The 20,673-nt window shown below is 45.3% G+C and overlaps 1 protein-coding gene across 2 annotated transcripts in view; it reads right to left on the bottom strand.

The window, feature by feature from the left end:
- The window catches only part of EIF2B4 (eukaryotic translation initiation factor 2B subunit delta), a 93,730-nt gene extending 74,003 nt beyond the window's left edge, over positions 1 to 19,727 (bottom strand). Inside the window, exon 1 of one of the 2 annotated variants that reach the window (XM_078650101.1) lies at positions 19,505 to 19,727. In XM_078650101.1, coding sequence (XP_078506227.1) covers positions 19,505 to 19,571 — 67 coding nt within the window. In that variant the 5' untranslated portion in view covers positions 19,572 to 19,727. The remainder of the gene's footprint in view (positions 1 to 19,504) is intronic. The other variant, XM_078650102.1, reaches the window with a different exon arrangement.
- Between the last annotated feature and the right edge of the window lie 946 nt (positions 19,728 to 20,673).

Below are 20,673 nucleotides of genomic sequence, written 5' to 3' on the forward strand. Positions count from 1 at the left end.
ATCAGAACAAACCCCCCTCCCCGATACGTAACAGTGGCTGTCAAGGTTAGAAGCTATGTTTGTGATGATATTTGCCTAAGACGCTATAACATTGGGGGGTCCTATTGATAGAGCAAGATTTCGCATCGCGACTTGCTCGATTCATGAACCTCGATTTTGTCATAACCTCATAACCAACGTACGTTATTATTAATATCTTTATTTTGGATACGCGTGAAAAGTATAGAAGCTTGCCTATGTGTTTTACTAATACGATTAATCCGTGTCCCTAAAAATGGCCGCTGCTTGCCTTTTCGCTTTTGCGCATGCGTTAGTCACACTCACGTGACTCTACGTAGAGGTAGTTCTGGAGGGAAAGGGGGTGCATGCGTAATACGCAGCTTTCGTGATAACATGGTGATGCTCGTGCAATTGCTCTCGTGTTAGTGTATATATTACTAATGTCTAATTGCATAGTATATTTTTATTATGATAAAACTGAAGTACAAAGTCACGACATGTAATACATCCATTTATTTCTATGTATCAATTTGTTTTCGCTTACTTTTCATGTATCACGGGAAATGGGGGTCTGAGTGGGTCGTGAGCCATTTTGAAGGTCCTTTCTGCGCATGCTCCAGATGCAAGGCCAGAGTCGACCATGGACCGTGGAATACAGCCAGCTGGCAGCCACAGTCAAGAGGCTCCTGAGAGCGCTACCTCTGACCCAGGAGGATGGAGCCAATGTTCCTAGTCTGATACAATTGTAGTCATTTGAATTGTATTCTGTGCGACTTTCTCATGGGAACCCCAATCTTGCTAGGCGGCACCTTAGGATGCTAAGTAGGGCTCACAATAGTCTGTTCTGATTGGTGTGTTAACCAAATCCTACCTTAGGACCAATCAAAATTTGGGGATTCTGACACTTTGCAACATTGGGAGGTGGTACCCTGTCCCAAAACAGTATATCTACCCTGGGTTCACCTAGGGAAATTGTCCGACTTGTCTGAATAGCTGACCTGTCACTGACCCAACGCACTCAATAGGTGACTTGATACAGAGCGCTGCGGAGCACTCTGTCCGAAATTGACCATAGACTAAGGTTTTACTAAACCTTAAAAGTGCTGGCGGAGCACTTTGCTGGGAGTTTCGCTGACCCAATCGGGGTTCTGATCGATAAGCTGCAGAGAGGGTGGAGCGCAGGCATTGCTTCCAAACTGCGGGTGCTGGTCGTGTCCTGGTGGTCCTGTCCTGATTCCTAATCTGAGGGTTTCCTGTCCTGTCCTGGGTGTCCATTCTGCACCTGCTGTCCATTGAGGGGTATCCTTCCTTGAGGGTTTCCTGTCCTTAACTGACCCGTGGCCAGGGTTTGGTTTTTCACACCAGTCTAGGTAAATATCGCTCTAAATCTCTTGAAACTGCACCTTTCTATTTTCTGTCTTTGCTTCAATAAAGACACACCTTTGCATATGATAAGTTTTTCCATGCTTTCCGCAACTCATTGCATCTCATGAAACGTATGCACTTATTTTCATAGCGTGTTCCTATGTTACCCTTCCTTTTACAAAATCATTTTTCCTGTTTACAGTTTTATAACTTGTTTAATGGGTTCTATACATTTTCTCACTAAACTGAATGAAGAGATTTTCAGTTATAGCGTGTCCTATTTTCCACGTTAACCGAACTGTTTAGATTTCTAAGTTTTCCCATTCCATAGCATAAATGATTCTTGCCCTAGTTATTTCTTCATCTCCCGTGTTCACTCTGTCATGGTTAGTTTTCTAGCTTAGCAGGTTCCCAGTCGCATTTCTCTTGAATCCCAATGTGTTTTTGCTTACTGACTATCTGCTCAATGTAAGTTGGATTTTCACACTGATTTGAACTTTATATAAACTTTATAAAACTTCTAGTTGTCCGTGGTCATTTTATGAAAAGTAAAGTCATTTATAGAAGAGTATATTATTTTTGCTGCCTTTCCTTTTACAGCTAGCTCCCTGATCCATTGTGGTCATAGGTACCCGTAGCGGTGGATGGTAAGTTGGGTACACTAGAAATAATCGAAAGGAACTCACAATTATTGGTAGTAGATTGTGACGTCATCCGATCAATGTATCTGGTGATTTGAAATATATGGGCCCGAAGCCGGAAGTGGCGAAATTATTGGTCGGGTGACCCGCGATCTCTAGCACTATCGCAGTCTGAGAAGGTGCTCACAACTTTTGATTTTATATGTACATTTTAACTTATAATACTTACTTGCTAATTTAAAGAGAAAAAAGAAATCTAAAGCAAAGCAATGATTGGCCATTGATATCATTGAGATATTTGAATATATCATATAAGTCTCTGACCTCTCCAGCTCTTGCATAAGTCTTTCCTGCTGGCCCTCGCTACTCAGTCAATTGCCAAAAAGGAGTTATTTGGTCATCCATTTGGAAGATACGTTTGTCTCATACACAGGTTGTAAATGACAGTCGTCTCAGAGGGCGCCCCATGGTGATCAGGGACAGCATCTGGACCCAGGAAAAAGTCCTCACCGAGCGAACTTGTTCTGGACCCAGACAGCTCAGCGTATTCAAATGAAGCACACTTCTTGATTCAATACAGCTATTTTACCATTAAAGCACTGTTATTCCCCCATCCATGTCAGCATGCACAGCAACAGGGAGCGAATTTGTTAAAGTAGCATAAAACCTTTCACTTTTTCATAGTTCTACATCTGGGCAATCCCCTCTCTCTCTTCAAGAGTTCAAGAAAAAATTGAAGGGCCATCTTTTGCACCTTGAAAGAAGAGCGAGTGCTGCTCTGTTCACTTCACAGCCCTGTAAATAAATACATTGCATATTTGTATACCCACTTGTAGAGGCAGAACACGTGTGGAGTCGCCTCGGTTTTGCCTATGCTACGGATGCAAGCCGGCAATCCATTGTCAAATGTAGTCTTTGGATTACTGTCACCCACCACATACCAGACATTCGGCATGTTTACTAACACCGCTGTAAAACATGTCTGAGCTAATGTTATAGTGGTGCTTCCAAAGTAAATAAATAAAACCTGTAAGACTCCTTCCTCTCCTAATTCTAAAGTCACTTTGCAGCCTTCCCCGTTCACAGACACTTGTTGACTTTCACCAGCCACATTTGCCTAACCTTTGTTAGGCAGAAGCCACTAAGGAGAGGTCAGAACTGCAAAGACATCACATGGTGTGGTGTCCACCCGAAGCCAGATGCCGCCTCTTTATTCAAAGAGGTACATGGAACCAAGATACCAGTGACAATGTAGTAATTATAAGGAACTTACGTGCAGAAGCCCACAGCTCTAAAGGGCTGTTTAAGTTGACGCAAACACACTTCAGACTAGGAGAGCGAGGGCTGCCTTAAACCAGATTAAAGGCTCATAAAGGAATTCTTTGGTGGTGCCTTGGACCGGTCACTGATCCCTAGTGGGAGCTGCATGTGCTCAACATTATCCTTACAATGATGAAAGGTAGAGCCGAGAACTTGGGAGGCCCAATTCGAGGGTTCAAGAGGCGCTGAAACACCCAGGAAGAAGCACCTCTGTTGAGAAGCATTTACACAAAGTGGCGGAACAAGAGCAAGAACAGGGTTCTTTCTTTTTAAAGTTGGCTAATGCTAAACGACCTTCTGTTGTTCATGAATGTCTTCTGTAATTAGGACTCTGTAATTATAAAATAGTATTAATTCTTGTACTCCATTGAAAAATATCAATCTATCAAACTCAAATTAGAATACAATTTGTGTTCCATTCCAGTGCTACCGACCAATGCCAAGAGGTAAAGTGAGAACAGAAGCATTCACAAGTTGAGCACAACCACTTTTGTTTATTATAGTTCACAGATGACATTTGTCCCGAGAAAGTGACACAGGCCTTGAAACACATGTTGGCAAAGCACCAAAGAAATACCTGGACCTCAAAGTGCCAAGAGATATAATTAGACACTGACAAAGCACTAAGAGATAAAACTGGACAACTAGATCACATATGCTATACAACGTTCCGACACCTGCTTCCAAAGATGTGCCGGACTCTACTCAGATGGGACTCATGCCCGTGCGAGACCCCAAATCAGCCTGCCTGGGTGTTGATGAGGACCTGGATGTGTGCACAGTCAGTTACTGCCTAAATACAAGGCTTACGAAGAGTGTCTGGCCATTCGCTCCTCCAGTGTCACAAAAGTGCAAGGAATATGTGTGCGACCACTGAGGAGGATTACCTCTTCTCCGATCAATGGATGCCATATACCTGCTCTACCCACATATACTATATCAGATCATGCCGCTTCCTTTGGGGGTAGAAAAGCAATCGCGTCTATCTTAATGTGCATGGCCACACAACATCATCATTTGCTTTTAATACAAATTTGCCAGAGCATATTTAGGCTTAGCAGTACTCGTGGTGCAGCTGGGACTTATTTTCAACATCGCATGATATATCCACTATCAACTGGGCGATATAAAATTCCCGAAACCCCAGCATCCAATAAACAGAATAAAACGATTCAGGATGAACACAAATATATCCGGAGTTCATATTTGGCAAATTAATCTTAGTACTCTTACTCTTATTGCCAATTTGCTATTTATAGTTCTTGTGCCTTTTTATGGTCAGTGAACATGAAGAAAATGTCAGTCAATACCATCAGGTCACTGAGGCACGATTACAAGGATATGTTAAGATTCTTTGGTGAAGCGACACTACAATAGTAGCTTCTGAACCTCTCTAGGTTGGGGATCAGCTATCCTACACACTAGGCACAGTCTAGGTTTTCCGGATATATGGTCTCCTCCCTTTGAATATGAAGCTAATAAACCCACATGACACAGATAACCTGCCGCAAGGAGATTACACACATTTGGTGGCACATCGCTGGAAAATCTACTCCAAAATGGCCTCTGTCGACAGGGGGCAGTAGGAGAAACTCAGAGCAGCAAAGAAACACACTAAAGGGCTGTTTGAGGGAAGACCAATGTAAAGCTGGAGACAAAGGTTGCAAGGGTTTGTTGGAGGTGCACCAGGGTATGAAGCGAATACAAAGGATAGGCTTAGATTACTTGCACATCAAATGGGCATTGCTTGCCTCTAATGTCTGCATTCTCAACAATATTTCAGTGGGTTATGTTTGTCTCATGTGACTTTAATCTGCCCAAAGGAGAGCAAGTTAGTGCCCCATGGAACACTGGCATACCCAACCCTGGGCTTGCTACACATAACAAAGCTTAGCCGAAACACTGGGCCAGAATGAACACTCGCAGAAAACAACAGCGTGTCCACTGCAGTCTGCTGCAGAGCTGCTGACATGATGCAATTCCTGAGCCCTCGTTGCATCAGCTCCAGAATTAGAGCTCGCTGGACTGGAGTGAGCAGAACAGATAAAGCTCAACATCTCTGACACACATACAGCCCTCCCTCCTCCCTATGGGAGTGGTGGGTGCATGCAGAGCAGTGTGCTCCTGCTCTCTGGTAAAGTACAGAGCCCATGAGCCACTCTAAGGCGAAGCACAGACCAGCCAACAGTAATTATCTTGTAAAGTCTAACTCATGACACTAGTGGCATGCACACCACCTCAAGAAGTCTCAAGCGAAACAGCCGGAGGGAGCACAGAGACCCATACTTTGGGTGTACGGCACCTCAAGAGGTCACCATACAGATGGCCGGAGGGAGCACAGGTGCTTCTGGTACAAAGAGTGCACATCAACTCAAGAGGTCACCAGAGAGACATACAGAGGGAGCACAGGTGTAGTGGGTGCACACCATCCCAAGGTCACCAGAGAGACAGTCGGAGGGAGCACCCGTGCTTCAGGCGCCTTGTGTACACACCATCCCAAGGTCACCAGAGAGACAGCTGGAGGGAGCACAGGTGCCATGAGCAGGGCTCGTTCTCTCCTTGGTTCAACACACTTCCCCCGGTGACTGAGGGAATCACAAGAGGTGGAGCCGTTCTCACCCAAGACAAGCAGATGCCGCACAAGTACCCTCCATCCCCCTCTCTTCTGGGATACGCTGCCCCGACCCACAGAGCTCCTTGTTACCTGATGAAATAGCAACCACCTGCTCACTAGAGTCACCCGATTGCTGACGACAACCTGAACTAGGCAAGTAAATGTTACAAAGACACTAACATGTCAAGAGGGCCTATTCCATTCCACTGTGGCAGGAAAGGAGAAAGGCATCCACCTCCTTCAAGAGCTCATCTCAGCTGTCCACAAGCTGGAGCAACATTCGAAGTGACCACAAGGCTGGAGACATCAGCACATGAGACAGAGGGACAGACACAACAGGAGACAGAGAGGACAAATTGCACTCTTGAACAGACCACCAACAGGCACACAAAACTGAGCTACACAACAAATGAAACCCAACTTTGAGAAAACAGCTAGAGTGCACAAATAAAGACCACTTTCCCTCGAACAGACACACGGCAGACTCGGGCACCTCTTCCATGACCTCTTCTATTAGCTTTTCAAATGCCTTGAGGATGCTTCACCCAAACTACTCAACGTGACTTAAAATGGCTTCTCTTAACCCCATACAAGGCATCATATTGGGATCAGACTTGGGCCCACCCGGAATCAACTACCAAATCTTTGCAGACATCGCCCCCAGGTTTCCTGACATTGAGATTGAACCACTCGGGCTCTAACGGGATTCAACCGTTGCGAGCAACGCCAGTGGTAGTGCGAAGTTGAAAGACAGGACCACAGCATTTCTTGAATGACTTTAGAAACTGAGAACCTCCTTCCCAAAGATTATCTGACACAACCACCTATCAATCCATTGGCCCTTTCCAAAACGCCAATTTCATAGGGATGCTGCATAATTTTTTTCCAACGTTCTGTCCCAGTATCCTTCAAAACCTCATGTCCTTCAAGCACAAACACTTCTCTTAGAAAATGAATAACGTCCTGGATATCGGGCTGTCTTACAAATTTAACTTCTGCCCATATAGATTGGTAATAAACCACAGTCATAGGAAATCCAAGATTAACTTGTAAGCCGTGAAAAGGCCAATGGAAAACTTCTCTCTGAGCTTTCCTGAAATTTCAAATTTCTCTCAGAATTTACGTTAAAAAATCACTCATAGGGAGGAGCCTAGCCCGAGAGCGTAATGGCCGCCTTTTAGCTTGGCTCCGTCGGCCCTCCGGCCAACCTCGACTATCCTGTAATTTATCCTGCACTGCGACGATACTTCACTACAGATTTTGGAATTTAACGACCCACTCTTACTCACCATCTGGTCCGGAGGCTCCTGCGTGCTGTGGGTCCGCAGTTGTGCCCTCGGAAAGTTTTGGCCTCCGGGCGCTCGAGACCGGGACCTCGCCGGTGGGACCAGACCGGCGGTGCTGAGATTGCCGGCCCCGGCTGCGAGAGAGAGCCACTGGTGGGAGCCGTTGTGTGTGTGCCCCGGAGATCCTGAACCGGCCCCGATTTGTGGACCGTGCGGCTGGAGGGGGACGAGATGTGTTGGGGGCTGACTGTGTGAAGGGGTCCCTTCGCCTTTGTTCTGTCCGGCGGCCCTGGACCCCGCGCCTAGCTCTCGCATGTGGGGCCCGCCGCTGTTCGGTGGGGCCCCCCCCCCCAATCGAGCGCCTGCCCGTTCTGTGCCGGTGAGGCCGTTGTTGGGAACCTCTGGAGGTCTGTAAAGTCCTACGTTTGGGATCTGTTTGGGGGCCCGCGGTGGAGTGCGGGGCGGCGAAACTCACAAAATGGCTGCCAACAACGTGGGGGGTGCTCCGCTCTGTGTCGGCGGACCTTGCTGGCCGGATTGCGCGGGGGCCTGGGCGTGTGCTCGAGCGCCCACGCTCGGAGATGTCCTGGACGCCTTGATGTCCTTACATGCTGTCTTGGACCCCGGTGCTTCTACCGACCCCATGCGGCCCGCCGCCATTTTGGGTCGCCGCTCTTTCATGCACCCCTATCGTCCTGATGCCTCCATTGCTTTGCCCCCTTCGGCTGCGCCAGGAGTTGCTGCCGCTGTTCTTCTGTCGCTTGATGGGCCGGTGGCTTTTGAACCTCCGGTTTTTCCCCATCCGGGCTTCGATGACTTGCACACGACGCGGAGATCTGCTTCTTCCCGGACAACTGGGAACTATGGTGGACCGCTGTTTGCTCCCGCTTCGATGGATCTGAGCTTTTGTCCTGGAGGGGTACCTTTGCATTGTCGAACTGTGACACTGGACTCCGGCTTGCTTTTGCTTGCCCTGTCGTTGCTACTACAATTGACTTGCTTCACTGACTTTTTGTATTCCATTAGTTTGGTGGCTCTCCCTAATCTTCATCACTGCCGTAACCCTAGTCAACATCCAGATTATTCTGAGCTGGGTGGTCCGCTTCATGTTATCCTTTATTGGGTTGGTTTCGTGGTTAGGAAGGGCTGGGGGTAAGTTGCACAACACTGATAGACTGCTGGTTTACCTGTCCGTTGCACTGATGTTTACATTCTCGACATTGTGAAACGTTTAAATTTTCCCCCTCCCCCCCCCTGCGGTTATTGCTGTATGTGAAGGTGTAGTACTGATTTGATGGTTATTCATTTGATGGTCGGGGGAGGGTCGCAGCCGAGTGTGTTTGCTCGTATCCTCTGGCTCCTCCCTCTCATCTTATTTCTGTTTCATATTCCCTCTCCTCCTCCTTTTTGTCTCCCTATTCTACTTTCTTTCTTTACTATATTTCGGGTTTCGGATTAGGGCGACAGGCACGCTGTTTGGAGGGTAGGCCGTAGCCTTCTGCAGGGGTGCGGGGTGGGACGGGTGGGCGGGGTCTTTCAGATGTTTCTTTTTTGGTTCTATGGCCCTTTTCTATCCCTTTATAGAGGTGCCGCTTCTGTCCTCGCTTCTCTGGCATGAGTGGGTTGGGGTCTGTTGCTATGCCACTTTTCTCAGTTTCGGTGTTTCCGTCCAGACTGCCATACCCTTCTCCTCGCCAGTTTTCTACTTTCTTCTATATTACTAGCCGCGGGATGCTTGGCCCGGGGTGGCGCCCTTCTTGCACGATTGTGTTTCTCCTTTTATATTTCCTTTCTTTGTTCCTCCTTCTTCCCCTTTCCCTGTTTTTGCCCTTATTGGTTTCCTTCCCTCAGTTTCCCCCCTATTTGTCCCCCTTTTTCCCTCCTCCCTCTCCTTCCCCCCCCCCTTTTTTTCCCCCAGGCTAGTATGGAGAGTAGGTTTGAATCGTGCAGTTTATCCGCTCCCCTTGCATTTGTTAGCGTGTTATTGGGTGGGGGGCATGAGATGTTGGTAGTACTTGTATGCTTATCTAATGTATTTTGCGTTTGTTTTGTGCTGCGATCGACTCGTGTCTTCACATCCTCCCCCCCCCCCCTCTTCCCATTTTTGTGTGGGTATATTTCTGTTTATTGGTTTTTTCCGTATTTTTATGTGTCTGCCATAAGCCTTGTCCCCTTATTATAAAATGGACCTCATTGTTCCTGATATTGGGCCGTTAATGTTGCTTGTCCTTTCCTTAGCACTGTTTTAAATATGTTTGCCTGCCTGCCAGCTGGCCTGTGTCGCCTATTCTGACTTTTGATCATTTAATTGACTTGTGGCCGGCCGGATTGGTTGTGGGCCCACGCATGCATATCCTGTTGATGCCAATAAAGGTTTTCAAAAATAAATAAATAAAAATCACTCATATCTTTCATGGAATTTCAAATGGGACTGCACGTCACACATCTGTTTCACATCACTTGACATCCTTCGAAAACATTCTCGCAAATATATTCTCTTGTTCAAGATGATGCCTATATGACCAATAGGAGCCAGATCCTCCAATTTGCTTGTCAACTCTGTTGGAGGAACACATTTTTAACCTCCTGAAAGGATACCATATTCAATAGACAATTCAGGAGCAACTTTTGTGAAACGTTGCAAACACCTACTCAAATGTCTTTCTTTATGCCAACCCTCTCTCGCAAACTTAAAGATTCTCTGGAGCACAGAAACTGCCTGCATTTCCATTGTACCTCTGAGTCATATTTCCTTCCCTCAACATTGATGGCTGCCATCAAAAATTCCAGGTTGTTTTAATAAGTCTCAGATCCCTCAAAACCGGCCACTAGAAGCCTTGATAAAAAATGATGTACTTTCATTTTGCTTCCGCCGGAATATGCATCAGATCAAAATTGTGCTCCAGCAACTTTGTTCCCAATCTAGACAACGTAGCCGTAGTTCTGCTTCACGGATATCCAGGAGTTTCTAGCATGTAGAACATAGGTTTGCAATCCGCTTTAAGAGTGTACTAACATTCTGACTTCTTAAATGACCCATGTGGCAGGTCAGCATCTCCTCCTCATCGAGAGTATCGCTATTCTACCTCCTTGAGAATAAGACAAGCAAAAGCAACAATATATTCAACGATTGTACTCTTAAGTAAAAATAGCCCCCAAATCATATTCTTTAGTATTCACAGTAAACACACAATCAAACCAGCGGGAAAAGGTAGAAGGAATGGAGCATTAGCCAACTCCATTTTGATTTTTTTTAATCCTCGCCTTGCTCTTTTTCCCTTTAAATACAACTCTCTTCTTTAGTAATCTAGTAAGCGTGTTTTGTTAAATTGCGAAATTGGGACTACATTTAAAATGAACGTCACAGTGGCTGAGAAAAAAAAATGTTTTCCTTATCCTTAGGAGGAGATGAAGCATCTACCGCCATTCTTACTAAACCAGGCATGGGTTTAATTCCACATGCAGTGTTTACATGACCTAAACACCCTATGTGCTTTTTGACAAACAGGCAAATATCAACTCGAAGGAGTAAACAACTCACTTAGAGTAATGCAACATCATGCCAAGTCTACTGTTTTGCTAATAAATATACATGATACTTTTCTGTAATTTGCAAGTCTTATTTGAGTCCAGCTACATTGGTGAGGCTTCCCTGCCTACCCGTTCCAACTGTCACTGTTGCCGGTGTCCAGGATTCCAATACATCATCACATTCCTGGGCACAATGACAACAGTGACATAACCAGATGACAACACCCCATAACATTTTGCTCTCCTGAATTTCTGCCAAACATGAGAAAGTCGACCTGAACGCCAGGATTTCCATCAGACGCTGAAACAATGATTTGTGCATTGAAAAACAGCAGAGGCAGATGCCAGCATGAATGGAACAGGTCCTTAAAGGTAAACATCATCTGGGGTGGCAAGAACCATAAGGGGTGAGATAATGTAGGGTATAAACACTTGGATGGTAGACAGAATGTAAAGCAAGTATGCATAACAATTTAGCTCCACTGACATGGATGAAAAGATTATCAATTTTGCTTAGCGGAGGAGCATTGGCCCAGATGGCCTGACTAAGCAAGTGTAAATCAACACACAGCCTGAACTCCTTATTCCTTTTGTGCACTATACCAATAGGGGATAACCACAATGGACTATCTAGGCCTCTAATAAAGCCCTTTGACTCGTGTTTTCAAGCTCCTACCTGACCCTAAAAGGAATGTTGTCCTCATCTTGTGATCAATAGGAAAAAGGGTAATTCTCAGCTTAACAGTGAATTCAAAATCTTGCAGCATCCCCAACACATCTTAAAAAGTGTCCTTATGCCTGGCAATCAAATTATCAACTGAGAACAACACTGTTGAAACCTCACTTTTCCTAACCACTCTGAAAATTCTAACAGCATATAAAAGACGTGACACACATTCTTTGGAGACCACCATCAAATAACTCCTAGAGCTTTCTAATGGCTTGTATTTTTCCCAAGTAACAGCATAATGTCAAGCATTCCCCGGTGTGTCCAACCAATACTTTTTTTGCTGTTAAATGCCACATAAACTTTCCAGAAATCCCTGATCCCTTGAAAGAAATAGTAGACCCAAGAAACCACTGACATCTATTTAGGTTCCTTTCTACACTTCTATTCTGGCATCACATTCTTATAACATCTCATTTGCACCAACGTGTTGTTAAAAATTATTATGATGTGTGCAACTGAATCAATAAGATCAAGTTGTAGGTCTCCAAACACTTTACCCTTAACCGCTTCAGCGCGGCGCGAATTTTCGCGCTGTGCTGAAGATTCTAAAACGGGCGTGGTCGTGACAGAACGGTTCCGTCACCAGCACAGCTCAACCGACGCTCGTGACGGAACCGTTCCGTTACAATCGTCGAAGGGGTTAAGTGCATCTTTAGAAAAATGTGTCCGGGCATTATTGACCTTCAGAACATGACTTTGTAGATTGCTTAGTAAATAATTTTGATCAGACGACACAGCACTGTCATTGGCTTTTCAACTGATGATCAGGCATACCCTAGCAAAATGGCTACGTGATTTCTTAAACAGAGCCAAAGGCTGATAAGACTCACATCAGTAACAATTATCACAGTTCATATTCTACAATAGTGACCTATTACTGTCCTTCCTTTCTGTATTGAAAGATTTACAATTGGTGTAGGTGAGTGGGCTTTCAACTTTTTAACGCTGCGACCCCAAACATAGGGTAAAAAAAAACCACATCTGGCCTTCCCCAGACGTTTTCACAAGTATTCTAACAAATTGGCAATGTTTAAATATGTCTAAGCATATTTAAACAGTGCAGTCAAATTCAGTTCTCCTTTTAAAAATGCAATCAAATGCACAATTGCCAAGCATACCACCCCCTCCCCCCAGATCAATTGAGCCCTCTCCCCAGAGGATCCCGGCCCCCAGTTTGAAGGCCTCTGGCTGTAGCTTGACCAGTGGCGTAGCTAGACCCTATGCCGCCCGGCGGCCACGGGTTAGAAGTGGGGTGGGGGGCTGCTGGCGATTCCTGCATCCGTTTGCCACCCCTCGAAGGCTGCAGGTAAGATCGGGGTGACATCCCCAAAACTCATGTTGCCCAGGGCGGATCTCACCCCCCTTGCTATGCCACTGAGCTTGACTTGACAAGAGCAAGGAGCCAGTTTGCATTTTGCAAAGAGTTCCTGCCTCTTCTAGGGGTGATTCTATACTAAGTACGCAAATGTCTTATTCTACGGTCAATTATTTCTACAAGGAAGAGAGCTTCTCCTGATTTTTTTAAAATTATAATAACATACTAATAATGTATTATAACAACAACTAATTCCTAATCAACTGCTTAGTGAAATCTCAAATTCACAAGATGATACCAACATCCCAAGTGAAGTGAAACAGGATTTCACACTCCAGTCCGTGCGTTGTTCTCGGGGAGAAAAAAAAACCAATTATGCTATTTTGTGATGAAAAATGCTGTTCAAGATTGCGGAACTGCTTCTTCGTACTCGTTCCACTCTTTACCGTCCAAAGAAGTCCAGGAAGGTAAAATACTTCGGCCTTTTATCGTCAGTGTTCTAAAATACAACCTTTCATATTAGCTCTATATTGTAAAGCATAAACTGTACCCAAATAATACTGCCAATGTTCCACATAATTTTGCCAATTTAGATAATTTTGCCACATATTTCGGACCTCCATGCCGAATAGTCCTAGTAGTCCTGACAATTGGAGAGTTCTACAGAGTGGCTTGGGGGTTGTCATAATGATGATCAAAAAGGTTTTTTTGTTTTGTTTTTTACAGAGAACCATGACATATTGTTTATATTTCAGCGTTTCCTGTGTAATATGTTTATGTTTGTATACCACTGCACCATCCAAATAATATATACACACACACACACATATATATATATATATATATATATACACACACACACACATACACGTTTTATCTCTGAAGTAGAATAAAGTTCACAATGTTCACATATGTACAGTTTCGATGTGTATCAAGAGAATGAAAGATCTATCGCTTTTTCTAGAACTAATTCTCCACAGTACAAGTGAACCAATTCTGGAGTCCTCTCTTGCCATGTACACGCTTTTAGCGACATATTAAAGTTCTCAGTATCTTCCCCATAATACCACAAGTGAATCCATGATTGGTTTTTGGACAAAACCAAGTCCTAGTGCGTCTGGCTCCCACACATTTTCAGCCTAGTACATTCAGCCTCACCAGTGTCTCTAATCCTGCCTGGAATGCTGCCTTCCAAAAGTACTGCCCATCACACACGGCTACCATGTGTTACCGTTCCCTTTTCCTAGAGAACTGTTGAAAACACTATTCTAGCCCAGAGGTGTAGAGCACTTCATTTTTCGAATTTCAATCTTCTGTGGTGAAAAAGCTTTCCGTTTTGGGTCCCGGTGCACTGCCTGAGCAGCAGCTGCTATCCCTTGCCACTTTGACACTTGTCTCCTCCTCCCACAACTCTTTACTTTAGCATCCCACTCTCACCTGTTTTCTCCCAGAGTCCTTTTAAGCTCCATACCACTGCATCTTCTTCTCCTGAAACTCTCCCTTTCTTCTCCGAATCAGTGACTGCCAAATGACTCCACCAACATTAAGTGGAAACCGAAGAGCAATGGAGTACATTGCTGCCATTTTGTGTCCTCTTTACAGACCGAACAAATGTGGAGTGCAAAGTGTGAATTTAAAAAAATGCTGGAGTTGGAATTAGGGAAAGACAGGAAGCTGATGGGTGAAGAGTGTTGAAGAAAAAAATAAAGAGATTCATTTTCAAGCAAAGATCACAAGCCAAAAGGGGCGAAGGAATGGGCGGCTTTCTTTTACAACAATAGGCTGGCTTCGTTATGCCCTACAACTCTAAGTATCCATCTTCAGAAACAGCGATCCTGAAACACTGATTCCCCAAAACTGTACACCTTGAAGACCTATCACATGGTACTGTAACAGAAGACGTCTCCATGGCTTCTGTATATTCACACTTTGATTATGACAAAAGAAGGGTTATTTAATGCTATGTTGATAGTTTTATAACACTTGGAATGCTTAGTAAAAACTGTTAATAAAAATAAACACGTCTCCATGGCTTGTAGACCCGCACCATCAGACCTAACCATTTTCTTATGACCTACTTTGTGTTCAAACTTCAGTGTGCCCATTGGAGAAACTCCACTTTTTTCCAAGCTCTGTTAAAAGAAGGTATACGACATAGTAAGGGTGACTACTACCCCATCTTACCAGGCTATGAGGTGATTGGCAGTTGTGGTTGGTGGGTAGGCAGTTTACTCCTCCGACACTGTACAGTTTTACCCAGTCCCCTGTAACAGGGGTGCTTGCCTATCATCATATATGGGACTTTTGTATGTGTCCATTTACCATTTTCTTTGGGTTCTGGGCAGTCAAATGTTATTGCCAGCATCCTCCATGGGTAATGTACTTCCGACAGATGTCTCAGGGAACTATCACTATCCAAGTCAATAGCAAACTTGCTCAACTCTTCAGCAGTGGAAAAGATGAGCAGTACAGCAGGCTCAGAAACTCACATAGAGCATGACACAGTAAAATAACACAAACTTTCTGAAGACTGGGATTTTTAGGTCACGACTAGGCAGCGCTTGCGCCGTCTCTACGAGACATGCGGTTTTCAGGTATGGGCTTGAAGTTGCGCACACTCTCCGGCCATCTTTTTAATTGGCTGCTGTCACTGTCCTTTGTAAATGTTGGCTTTTGATATGTTAATAAGCTTGTTAGTATTGCCTTAGTGCCTTTCTGTCTTCTTTTGTTACCTCCCAGAAGGACTGGCCCTTTTACATGTGCTGTTACTCCGTATGCTTTATTTACAGTCTGTTAGCACTATTTTCTTACATGCCCTTTTGCTTGCCTGCTGCTGCCGGCTCCCGCAATCTAATTTTTTATTTTTTTTTGTAATGAAGCATGCTCAGACTTTAGCAATGGCGGTAGTGCGACTTTTGTTTTGTGCGCAGTTCGCCCAACCCTATTTTTGCACCATTATTTTCTTTGGGGGGGCAGCAAAAGTGTGTCTTTCATCTTTCTTTTCGTCTCTGTAAGCAATGACCCAATCCAACGAAAGTTTGGCAAGCTGTACCTTTATTTTCTTTCACGCTGCTCAACAAACTCTGGTTGGGTATTCTGCAAGCCCCACCTCGCACCACTCCAGCGAAAGGCGCCGCTCACCAAGCTCTATTTTTTCAATATTTTATGTTTTTAATAAGCAGCACGGGCAGCATACAGCGCTGCTTTCTAAAAGCATAAAATATTGGGGGGAGGGAGAATTTGACGAGCCACGTCTGAGCTATAATGGCAACACTCGCATTTTTTTGTTTCCTGACACCTGCTCGCACGCTCTATTGTCAACTTGAAAGCTTCTCCCGATATCAGTGCCGGAGAGAAGACAGCACTAGCGGCCGGCCGAGATAAGGTATTTATTTATTTTTTTGCTTATTTTCTCTCCTTGTCCGACTTCCGCTGCCTGCTCCTACTCTCCGTTTCCCTCATGCCCCTTCTCCCTCCCACAGCTCCTCTTCTCCCACTCAACTCACAGCCTGTGCGCAGCCTCCCGAGCATGCATTGTTTCCAGTATAAGCATTTGCAATGTAATAGGTCTTACATCAGTTAAATGCAGACCTATTGGCTTTGGAAATGGAAAAGTAATACAGTGGGCAAATAGTTTTTTCAAAATGTACTTTCTTTTTAATTTATTGACTTTTGTAGTAATGGCAGTACGCATCGCAGCGTGTCACCATTGTTACAAAAGTGAATTTAAAAAAATGCAAGTTGTTTTGCCGCCGTATTACTTTTACATGTGCAAAGCCAATAGCTTGTGTTTTTTGCATGTTCTGGGGCGAGATCTAACTGGGAACATTTCTATAAAGTTTCAGAAATTGATTTTTAAATAACTCTGATCCATACTGGTGCTGTCAATTTATAGGGCAGGGTTCTTGAGCAGAGAAAGGAAAGAAGGAGTATCTAAGAGTTGGGCAGACTGTGAGGGACAGTCAAGACGGTTTCATGTTGCCATCGCACATCCCGAAGGATGTCATGATTCACAATAGTAATACAAACAAAGGATATCCCAACTGGTATGATTCATAGGCAATTATTAAGGATATGCATGCAACATTATCCACAAGGAAAACAAGGAGACTCTATTTAGTTATAGTATGTGCTCTTGGCATCATTTATATAAGCAATTTGAGGTAAAATTGGGAAGGAAACAAATAAATAATACAGTTGTAACAGCACTTTAATACATAAATGAAAATAATTGGTTTAACCCAATGGCACATGGTGCTCGTGGTTTGTGAGTGAAAACCAAGGTAGCAGCTCAAGTGACAGTGTGAACAGCGTGGGTGGCGCAAGGTGACTAGTGTAGAAATATATACAGTGAATAGTTGTCACAGTATAGTTCCGAGTAACAGAGAGTACGTTTCTACTTCAATTCAATGTCATTGTTCGTGAACCACTATGTGAAAAAGCGCCTATGGTTGCGCTGGTGTGTCGACAGCGTTTCGATCCACAAAAATCGAGGCCGATCTCGAAGTGGTCGGTCTTGAGGGAAAGGATCTCTCTGGAGCGTGGGATCGGCGAAGAGCTCGATCACGGCTGGCGTGCAGGAAATGCCAGCCGTGATCGAGCTCTACGCCTTCGAGATCGGCCTACTGTAACCAACGGACCGCAATTACTTCAACCGCTCCGTCCGGCAACTATGGCCTGACAGGTTCCTGACATCTGCACCGGCCTTATTACAGCGAATTCCTCGCTGTCACCGGTAGCCACAGCGGATCCTCACTGTCACTGTCTTCAACCCATCCTCGTCCTGAAGATGATCCCGATTTTTGTGGATCGAAACGCCGTCGACACACCAGCGCAACCATAGGCGCTTTTTCACATAGTGGTTCACGAACAATGAAATTGAATTGAAGTAGAAACATACTCTCTCAGTTACTCGGAACCATACTGTGACAACTATTCACTGTATATGTTTCTACACTAGTCACCTTGCACCGCCCACGCTGTTCACACTGTCACTTGAGCTGCTACCTTGGTTTTCACTCACAAACCACGAGCACCATGTGCCACTTGGGTTAAACCAATTATTTTCATTTATGTATTACAGTGCTGTTACAACTGTATTATTTATTTGTTTCCTTCCCAATTTTACCTCAAATTGCTTATATAAATGATGCCAAGAGCACATACTATAACTAAATGGAGTCTCCTTGTTTTCCTTGTGGATAATGTTGCATGCATATCCTTAATAATCGCCTATGAATCATACCAGTTGGGATATCCTTTGTTTGTATTACATTTCACCCCAATCCCAACAAGGTTGACGGGTCACGCTCCTGTTGTTTGTTACATGATTCATAATAGGGCAGTTGCTCCTTGTCAGTTGCTCCTTGTCGGGCTGGCGCTGCAATGCCCTATGGGTCCCCCGAAGGGTCACTTTAGCAGAGATCTTTGGTTTATGTCGTTTGATGAGTGCAAGAGATGCCTTGGTGGGGTGGTGTGACGTGTTGGTGTTGAGTGAGTTATAACCAATTAGGGGATATTGCTTAAACCTTTAATATATGGATTCCCTTGTCAGGTTAAAAAACCATACCGGCAAATTTGCACAACTGAGTAGACCAAATCACCAACTGCTTCATTTCAAGTAATAAATTGTAAAAAAAATTAATTAATTGGAGGGAGAGGGACGGGACATTTTTTGTCCCCTAAACCCACTATTCAAAGAAGGGGCAGACCAAATTAAAAGTAAATGGTTACGTTTTTAAGGTTCCAGGAGTCTGTTTCCAGCTCAAATGTGCTACCTGTTAAGAAGACAAATGAATGACAAACTGGTCTAACTTTCCTATCCTATGGTGGGGGGGGGGGGGGGTTATAAACTTTAGGGGGAGTAACCGGAAAAGGAAAATAAAATCAATCAACATTTGCAAATGAATGGGGTACCGATGGGACTGTGGGCACCCACTGTACCCAAATGCGTCCACAATTCAAAGTGGGAACTGGACTACACGTTTACAGTGCAATCATAATTTAAAACTGCAATTCACCCAGAACCACAAGAGTTGAAATTATACTTAAATGGTTCCAGAATTAGCAGTTGCCTTCTTGACTTCCAGATCCCAGCACCAAACACTGGAGCTCACAGATCTGTAGCATATTGCATATTCTGTGTCATTTGAAATTGTGATGGCATGGCATTTTCTCAATGTTACTCCGAAGCGCAGATCAAACCTTTATGGAGTGTGGTCACTCTTTCAGCATCACTCACCATGGAAGTTGCAGTAGTGAGGAAAGTGTGGCACTTGCATAAAGGTATAGACAGAGAAGCAGGGCACCAACATGTCACTGAGGGAGCCACAGAGCACTGAGAGGGAGAAGCATGTCATGGAGGGAGCCAGGGATAACATAGCATATTAGTTAGTAACTAATATGCTATGTTATCCCTGGATCCCTGCTTCACTGTCTCCCTGGTTGCCCCCTTTCCCTGGCCCCAGTCTCATGCTTTCTTTCCTCCAGGCTCTCCCGGTATCTCCTGCTCTCCACTCCCTGCCTCCCCCTGGCTCCCCTTTGTGTTCCTCTAACCCTCCATTCTTCCTCCACCTGCCTGTCCCCCTCAGGGCTGTCTGCCTGTGCTGCCCCTGCTCCCAGCTGTCAGCCCTCCTGCCCCCCCATGCCTGCCTCTCCCTCCCTGGGCCCTCCTCTCCCAGCACGTGCGGCCCTCTCTCTCACCGCGGGATGACGCTGCCCGCCCGGGGGTGCTGCCTCCGGCCCCCTCCGCCGCTCCTGTTTCCGCCATGCTGCTGGTCCTGATGCCGGTACCGAGGAGGAGCCGGCCCCCGACTCCAGGGGGAGCTGTCAGGAACCACCACAGTCACCGCTACAGCGACCCCCGGCGGCTGGAGGGGAACACTGCAGCGGGGCGACTGCTGCCCGCCATTGCTAGTCCAGGCACGGCGCCGCAGGTCGCCATTGCTAGTCCAGGCATGGCGCTGCAGGTGATTTCCGCCTGCCATTTCTAGTCCGGGCACAGGACAGCGAGTGACTACCGGTCGCCATCTTTAAGAAGGGCAGAGCTTTAGAAACACTTTCTTTGTTTTAACATTGCTTAGTGAAGTGAAATTACCGTATTTTATCATGCAAACTGGGGAGCCATTTAACAAGCGAATGAAACGTTTGCATCATTAGCCAGCCTCGTGGAAGCGCACTCGGAAATAAACAGAGGGATGTGGCGTAACGGCCAGAGCCACCGATGTTGGACCTGAGAAATCAGGTTGGAGTCTCAGCGTCACCTAAACATCCTCTGAGTCTGAGCAAATAACGTAATCTCTCCCTGTCTAATAAAATAATTAACGTGTTCCTTGGATAATGTAACTAGTGCATAGCTGCCAAGGGTTTAGATTGCTTATTTTTATTTATTTATTAATTATGAGAGAGATTCAACAACCATGAGTGACACTTAATTCTGTGGTAGCGTTCTAGTTGTTCCGATACAGGAACAGGAAGCAGTTAGGCAGGAAGCGGAAGGCGGCCATGATTGTTGCTGGCGCCGACCGCAAAGACAGAGCACAGCCCCGGCGCTCCTAATAAAGATTCCCAAACTTATCTCACGGTGTGGAACTCGCATCTTTACAATGGCGACGAGTCGGGATCCATAAAGACCCGTACACACGCGCGACGTATGCGCGAACACCCGCATTACGCGTGAGAGACAGCAGAATCACCGGAGCGCGGCAGAGGAGCTGGAACAAGCAGCGTTTTGGCGCGAAAATATACACATTGCGTCCCCCAGCCAAATAAAGCCAAGTAAGCCACCAGAGCCCCATAAACCACCCTGCCCAGCAAGTATCACGCCCACACAGCGCAGAGGGAACAGAAGGGCAGAGAAGGACAATCCAGTG

This window comes from Lissotriton helveticus, chromosome 6 (genome assembly GCF_964261635.1).
Source record: "Lissotriton helveticus chromosome 6, aLisHel1.1, whole genome shotgun sequence".
NCBI lineage: Eukaryota > Metazoa > Chordata > Amphibia > Caudata > Salamandridae > Lissotriton > Lissotriton helveticus.